This window comes from Monodon monoceros, unplaced genomic scaffold (assembly GCF_005190385.1).
Source record: "Monodon monoceros isolate NGI ecotype Baffin Bay Population unplaced genomic scaffold, NGI_Narwhal_1 Super_Scaffold_3, whole genome shotgun sequence".
In the NCBI taxonomy this organism is placed as follows: domain Eukaryota; kingdom Metazoa; phylum Chordata; class Mammalia; order Artiodactyla; family Monodontidae; genus Monodon; species Monodon monoceros.
The window spans coordinates 12,714,689-12,723,033 of record NW_021703780.1 but is presented as its reverse complement, the minus strand read 5'-3'; the positions used below and the strand labels follow the sequence as shown (position 1 = coordinate 12,723,033).

Genomic DNA, 8,345 nt, shown 5'->3' with positions numbered 1-8,345 from the left:
GGGGGGGGGGGGGGGGGGGGGGCGCCAAGCACCGCTGGACAAGAGAAATCCTGTGTGTCAGGGAGAAGAGCCCAAAGGCAGCTTGCTTCTCCACTCTCTCATGTGGAAAAATTCCGCAATTCTGAGGACCTGCTTGACCACGTGGTGATTATGGCCTCATCCAGGTTTTCCCTGTTAGAAAATCTACTTTCACACTTGGTACACTGTTCACCTGAGTCCAAAATCAGAAGGAAATGGAGATGATCTGTCTGTAGATTTTACTTTTTGGAAAATGAGGGAGTTAAAACTGAGGCAAGTATCAATCAATCAGTCAATCAAAAACTAAGGCAAGGGCTGGGAAAAGGAACGCCCTCATCTCATTCACGAACTGCACCCCGCCTTTTCTTCCCATGCAGCCAGAGAACTTACTTTACTCTCCAGAATGATTCTTAGCTCATGTTCACCAAGTGCCCTCTAAAATCAGGGAGTGGGGGCCGAGGCGTGGGAGGGCCACATGAAGGAGGACAAGAGCATCCCCGGCCTCCCCGTGGCACAGGTGTCACACCACAGGGCCTTCTCATCCATCCTGGGGAGCGGCAAGCCCAAGTGGTCGGCCTCATGGCTCAGGAACCCTCTGACACCGGCCTGCTGCTCACTAGGAAGCAAGCAGTCATCAGCGCCTTGCAAATCTAATCAAGCTTGAGGCTCTGCAGGTGCTCTCTGAACCTGAACTGCAGAAGTTCAGTTTTCTGAACCTGAAGGAGGCCCCCTCTGAACCCCAGACAGAAGAAACAAAGTCAGTCAGGGCTGGTCCTGGGTGAGCCCAAGCAGTTTCCTCATATACATAATCACCGACCATCTATCTGCTTTCTTTACCGATAAAGCCACTGGCCCAATGCCATGCCAACAGACCAGGTAAACACCTTCTGTACTCCCGCAGAGAACTTTCTATTACAAGTGAACCCTCTTTAGGAATATGTTTCATTCTGTTGACAGATGTCACGTTTAAACAATTATCCGCTTTTATAACTGATAGGTACCCAAGATGAAATCCCATTACAAGGAATTTCAAGAAATTCTGCTCTGTATTTACAAAGAAAAGGGTCTCAGTAAAAACAAAGCAGGAAAGACAAGTGCAAGCTGCCACGGGAATTCTGCCACTGTTTGATCTGTGTTTGTTAATCATGGAAACAGAGTCCTCAGGGATCCCAGCCTGACTGCTTGGAGGATTCTTGTGAAAACCACTAGAGTCCTGGGGTTCACTGCTGCCATTCTGCAACTCATACTCTGAGGGAGACAACAGGGTACCAAGTTTCCTATGGGTCATAATAGGGACAAGAAGATATAGTATAGATGGGAATGAGAAGGAGATGAAAACAGGGTGGGATATAAATGTTTTTAATCTGAAAATGGTACTAATGTCTCAGGGAGGAAAAAAATGGATTCCAGGAATAAAATTTTAGTTAAGAATCTTCACCCAGCTAATCAGGTCATCCTGGAAAAGCCCTTCCCTTTAACACACAGCAATGCCCACCATCCACCATAACAGATCTCAATGGTAACGATTCCTGTACCCGAGACACACGCAGTAACTATTTCTTTATTCCGGGATATAAATGAAGGAAGGAACAAATGAATGACCATCTACACTATCCTGCTTGTTTCATAGAAGAGGAAATTAACAATCAGAGAAATCAAATGCCTACCCAGCAAGGCACAGCTAATTAAGCCTTAAAAGGGGCAGGAAACGAAGCTCCTGATGACTAGTTGATGCTGATAAAGACCTTTATGGGAACAGAACGGGGGGTGGGGGGTGTGGGGAGGAACAAACGTGTGTGTTATGCAATTTGGTGTTACAGTGTAATTTCAATTATCTAGAAATGGCTGGGAAAGGAACACTATTCCACAGCTAAATGTTCAGTTTTCAAAGATGCTTACGTTTTCGTTTTACCACTTTTGGGTGATGGCCCTCTAATCTCTCCTGCTGAGGACGGTACCTTCAGGAATCTCCTTACGCCCTCCTGCCGGGGGCGGCCTTACTCCCCAGTGTCACTAAGTCTTGCTTTAATAACCTGCTGGTGGCAGTTTGCTTCCTTGTCATCGGCCTTCTTCACGTCACAGAGGATGTAGAACAGGGCAGGTAAGTAAGCTCGGCTAACTAGGTGTTGAGAACTCAGTGTTTTTCTGAAATACCGAATCTGAGGCAGAAACTGGCCTTCTCCAAAGCTGACTTCTCTTTTTCAACAAAACTCTCATCTTCCTCTGGGTCACTCAAAGCTGGAGAAGCTTTCCTAATGGCCTGTGCATTTCCGAGCTGGCTTCAGCCCAGTCCTTCCACTGGCCTCGCAGAGAAGCAAGCACTGCCATCCTTTGGGTTTTTAAAGACACGAAACCTCCAAAGACATGAAAGCCATGTGGGAACAGCACAACTGGAGACCCACACAGAGCTGTGTCTCCCAGGCCATTGCTGCTGTCGACCAGATGAGAGTGGTAGCTCCACCATCACAGCACAGGCTGGACCCATCGCAAAGCACACCTGTTCACACGCTCGCCCTTACAACAGAGTAGTGTCTAACGCGGGGGGCATTTCAAAAATCTTGACTGCAATCTGCCACTTTGGGTGACGGGTGCAAGACATCAGATCTTCCATTTCTTCAACTGTAAAGCAAGAAACACCTCCTGCCCTGACCATCTCCCCATGACTCTGCTGTAGAGTAAGTAGATGGAATCAAAAGAGAAAACGCAGATGAACCCATCCTGAAAACGCTCATATTTTTACGGTCATTCATGGAAAACAGCCCTCAATCCACCCTCTCACAAAGGGGATTTCTGAAAGACCACCCACTAAAAGGAAATTAGAGAAGCCACCCCTTAACTATGAACATGTCTACACACACAGCTAACAGAGGCTACACGAACACTTCACTTAATCCCTACCTTACAGATGAAGAGGCGGAGGCTGAGAAATACTGAGTTATGCACTGAGATTATTAACCTCATCTCCCCGACAAACTGTCAGGTCCTGAACTCACCATGTCTCTGTGCCCCCTAAACATAGCCCTAAGCAAGCAAGAAGCAGGACAGATGAATAATCACTCAGCTGACAAGGCAAAAATGCCCAACAGTGGTGCAGGCGAGACAGATTCCTGTCACATCTAAGCGATGCTGGCCCTGCATCTCTACTTCCCATTGGATCCAGAAAGACAAGGAGTAGTTCAGTGCACAGCCGTGGAGGAAGAAAAATGAGAAGCTTTCCTCTGCCTCAGTCACCTACTGGCAGCACTGGTTTTCTGCCATTTGTAGACGGGGACGCTCGACCTTCTAGGGTCTCTGTGAGTCCCAATGGAAGTATGATCTCGAGCAAAGAATCCGGTTAAGAACTCACAGAGAACAGCCATCACCTCTCCCAACCTTATGCTCTTTGCTCCACTCTCCTTTTCGTTAGTCTTTTCTTACTTCCTTCCCCCCACCCCATGCTAATCCAATTAGTCATCAAGTTCTCTCACCTACTCCCTGCAGTATTTCTTTATCTACCTACACATTTTTGTACTTATATCCTCCCAGTTACATTGCCACGATCACCTTTTAGTCCCTCGTTACCTTTGGCCAGGTAATTGCCTACAATTACAGCCTGTCAATGTGTTTCCTCTTCTTTAAATCATTTCCCTTTATGAAATCCTCTTAATTGATGCCAACTTAATCTTTTCAGAATGTAACTCCAATTAAGTCACCTCCCTGTTGAAAAACCACTGAGCACTTTCCACAGCCAACTTATTTATACTTTTCTCTCTCTCACATTCAACGCTTTTGTTCCTGTTTTGTGGGCTACGTGTCCTCCCCCACAATGTTAACAGTCGAGGGGGGAAAAAAAAATCAGTCTAGTTCACAATACATATTCATGTACTTGATTTCACATACTGGATAACACTTTCCTTTCTTCACTATCTCTGCCTGCTAAAGTCACAACAGTAAGTTGATCACAATAGCGTCTTCACAAAATCATCTTGACCATCTCTGTTTAGATGTGACGTCTTCCTCTTCCAGTTCCTACGTCTGCCACTCTTATGGAATTTATCATCAGCTCCGCAAACATAAGAATACGTATCCTCATCTTAACAATTTATTTGTCTAGGACACACTTGATTGGACTGTGTTACACCAATGACTGCTAAGTGCCTGGTACTTAAAGAAGCATCCAAAACTAGCTTCGCCACCAGCTCCGCAGCCTTCATCTTCTCAACATAGGATCGATTCTACGTTTCACCCAAAGCTTTGGATTTTAGCTTTTTTAACCCAAATTCAACAGCGGGCCTACCATGTCCATTGTGAACATGCTTGTGGGCTTTTCCTTTCCTGGGGGTCGACTGGCATGAAGATGAAGCATTGTTGGTGGCTGTTTTGACGTCTTCTGTCTCATCATCTTCCTCCTCGATGTCCTCCTCGTCCTGAGAGCTTCCGAAATATACCATGCTGTTGGGCAGCGCAGGAGAACCTAGTGGGTTTAAAAGAAGGTGCATAAACACAGGCCTGGATCCTCACCCCTTCCAGAGGCGCGCTTCAAATGGAGCCATTCGTTAAGTTACAAACTGAAATCCTCATGACTGAGCAGATAAAACAAAGCTATTTATCTCTACTGCCATTTTTAATTTATTTTTCAAACATGCCCCGGGAAATATAACTCCATCTGTGTCCTTTTAACAGATTTCAAACAAAATCCCCCAGCTGGGGGATGATGCCATTCACCAAACATGACAAAGGAAAATTTTTAAAATCTCATTTGAATAGTTCCTAAGAAGGGAAGGGAAAAACCACCAAGGACTGAACTGAGCAAGAAAAATTAATAAAATTTTTTTTTTTAAATCTACCCACGGCGTCAAGGACAAGAGACTATTCTGGGTTGTGTCTTTAACTTTCTAGACTTAAAAAGTATGAATCTGAGCTAACGAATTTAAAATGAAAGAAGAGACAATCAGAAGCAAGTAGTGAAAACAAAATATGACATTTCCTTATAGAAGGAAACTATCTCCTATTCATATGGGGTGAATGACAGGGATGGGTTCCCAAAAACCACAATATATTTGGAAGCTACTTTGATATGATGATCAGGTTAACAGCATGTAAAATTATTAAAATAAATTCCTGCATAACACTAACTGAAAGGCTGGTTTAAAAAAATAAAAAACCCTCTTCATACACATCCCTTACTCCTTTCACACCTTAACCTCCTCATCCCCAAATGGTTTTGTTTCTGAACATAAGACAGAACAAAAACACCAGAAAATAAGCTCAATATTACAAAGAAGCACACTACAGTTCTTCTTTATCAAATCATGAATTTTCAGAAGGAGATCTGTCAATTAATTGGTATACTGTTTGGGACCGAAGGCTGTTAAAAATCCCTCAAATTAATTGATTAACTGATCAAAATATTTTTAAGCCCCTGAGTTAATTTCTGGCCCCACGTCAAATCTTCTTTCCCATTAGGTATCTTGAGGAGAGCTACTATCAAGTAACGGAAGAACTAATAAATGTGAAGTTAATTTCTTCTCGACAGCTTCCTGTGAATGAGCTAACACTCCAGGAACACCGGTCAAGATTCAAGTAACCAAATTTGCTCTCCTTCCCAAATAGGGATCTCAGACTTCATCCACAATGGTTTAAACCATTCCTGTCCAACTGCGGGGCTGCATGTTCTAACAAGGAGACGGACATGACTGAGTGGTATCACGGCACTGAAGTGGGAAACCCAAACCGCCCAGCTCCCAGAAACACAAAGGCAAAGACACTACCTTCCTCTTGTTGTCATCAATGACCTACCAATACTCAAAACCCTACAAGTTATGTGGGTCACACCACTGAACGGAAATGAAACTCCAAAGGGATGTATGTGACAAAAAAATCTGTGGATAACAGAATTGGATACACTCTGACAAAAGCCATCTCCTTTGTTTTCTCCCCTTTGATCACTTCCAATTAGAAGCAGGCTCTCAACAGAAGGAAGGTCTGACACAGGCTTTGGGGAAAATCGTCTAATCAAATAGAAGTCAGAGATGAAGTTTTTCAAAAAAAAAAGGAGGAGGATATCTGGCCGTATTTCCACTGGAACAATATATTTACCCTTGTACTAAGTGCTTTTACAATTGGTACAAGACTGAATAGAAAAAGAGGAGACACCACCCTTATTAGCTTCCTTCTTCGAAGTTTTCAGTTGGAACTTACCATCCACACAGATATACATTAAGTACCTCCACAGCCAAATATACCCATACCGTTAGATCCTTTCCTAAATCTAACTTTTTAAGTACTTAAGAAAAAGCAGGAGAAACCTTATTTCAGCACTCAAAAGAGGTTCTGAGTAAAAAAAAAAAAAAAAAAAAAGAGAGAGAAGAAAAAAAAGAGAGAAAAAGAAAAGGAAATTTACCATAAACTCCAACTCATCCTAGCATGTAACATGACACGAGGTAACACACTACATGCTGCTAGACAGAGCTGGGGACTCAACACCCGGAAGTTACACTCAGCCACTACATTTCCCTCTTCAGTAGAGTGAGAAGGAATAGGTTAAATAAATAAATCTCTTCAAGTTCCTTCGAGATCAAAATATCCACATCTAACTTCCTTTAAAGAAGAACCTTCCTACACACTATCATGGATGCACTGACCAGCGGCTGAAATCAGAAAATGGGTTAGTACTGTGAAGAGCAGGTTTTCGGGTAGACCCTGCAGTAACTTCCACAGCCCACTCTGCCCTCTGTCGGAGGGAAGCAGGATTAAAGGCTATAATTCCAGGAAGTAAGCCATTACCCTCTTCACCTTCCTCTTTCCCGCCCCCCCCCCCAGGAGAAAAGGCAATAAACTGCAACAGAGGCCATTTGGGAGTAACTTCAAAAGGGGGAAAGTAAATCTATGTTTCAAACAGAATCAGGTAAAATCTACATGAAACACATGAGAAATAATTAACTGCCACCTACAGAATCTGTTGAGGAGTTTTTGAAACTCAAACCCAATGTATAAAGCATCACATTCCTTACATTCAAGATTCTGAGAATGGGGTGAACATTAAATTTATGTTCCAAAGAACTAAAATGGAGGGGATGTTAGGAGCTCAGTTCAGAATCCAAGTTTCACTAACATCTTAAAGACAGCATATGGGGTAATTTCTTCAACAAAAGCAGAAAACAACCAATCTTATGAATCCATTTTTTAAATATAGATTTATTTATTACTTATTTATTTATTTTTGGCTGCGCTGGGTCTTAGCTGTGGCACACGGGATCTTCGTTGAGGCACGTGGGATCTTTTGTTGCGGCGCGCAGGCTTCTCTCTAGCTGTGGCGCATGGGTTCCAGATCGCATGGCCTCTGTAGTTTGTGGCACTGCGGGCTCTAGTTGAGGCTTGCGAGCTCAGTAGTTGTGGCCCGCGGGCTTAGCTGCCCCGCGGCATGTGGGATCTTAGTTCCCTGACCAAGGATCGAACCAGAGTCCCCTGCACTGTAAGGCTGATTCCTTACCCCTGGACCCCCAGGGAAGTCCCATGAATCCATTTCTTTAAACAGCTTCTCAGCAAATATAAACAAAGTGATGGAACCTGTTACATATTCTAAAAGACAGTCAGAGGCTAAGAGAAAAGTGAAACAGAAAACAGAAGACTAGTAAAAGGAGAGGTAGAGGTGTGTTTCCTGAGGGACTCACTCTCAAACCAAAACTTATAATAATACAAAATCTTTCTGACGGGACTGGCTCTGCAGTCAGAAGTGGGAAAGGACACAATTTCTCTAAGTATGGAGGCACAGGGGATAAAAGCAGCATGTTTTCACCCTGAAAGGTGACTTGGGTTCTCATCAGATGACTGACATGTTGGTCTGGACCTAAAGATCAAGCATCAACAAAATAAAAGGCAATGAAGATTCTCAAACCAGATGGGGAATGGAGAGGCTCGTACAAAGAAGGGAGAAGGGATAAGTGGAGGAAAAGGACCAATGCTCAATAATAAGGATCCTCAGGCGGAGAGGTCAGTTAATTACTAACAGAGGCAAGATGCCCTTGGTTCAAATATTAGGCTTGTGCCAGTTCTCCCCTCCGCAGGTGCCACTCATCATGGACAGCACTCTCCCCAAGCCTGGGTATGGCCTTACTATTCTCCAGGCTTTGTTCAAGAAGCCACTGCCAATCTATAACCTGCCCCTCAGTAGTGGCCTCGTCAACTACAGCCTTCTCCCCCAGAAAAACCAGACCTCCAGAATTTTACTGGGGACCTGCATACCTGTACCTCTCATTAACCTTGTAGTCAAACTGAAGCAAGGAGAAAAGACTAAATCCAACAGAGTACAATGCTGCATATTCCAAAGCTCTGTCACCATGTAGCTA

The 8,345-nt window shown here is 43.8% G+C and overlaps 1 protein-coding gene across 5 annotated transcripts in view; it reads right to left on the bottom strand.

Moving 5' to 3' along the window:
* Positions 1-8,345, bottom strand: part of JARID2 (jumonji and AT-rich interaction domain containing 2) — a 244,114-nt gene that overhangs the window by 44,300 nt on the left and 191,469 nt on the right. For 4 of the 5 annotated variants that reach the window (XM_029242945.1, XM_029242949.1, XM_029242948.1 and 1 more), the window contains one exon: positions 4,295-4,471. The exons of the other annotated variant lie outside the window; for it this stretch is intronic. In XM_029242945.1, coding sequence (XP_029098778.1) covers positions 4,295-4,471 — 177 coding nt within the window. The remainder of the gene's footprint in view (positions 1-4,294; positions 4,472-8,345) is intronic. 5 annotated transcript variants of the gene reach the window in all.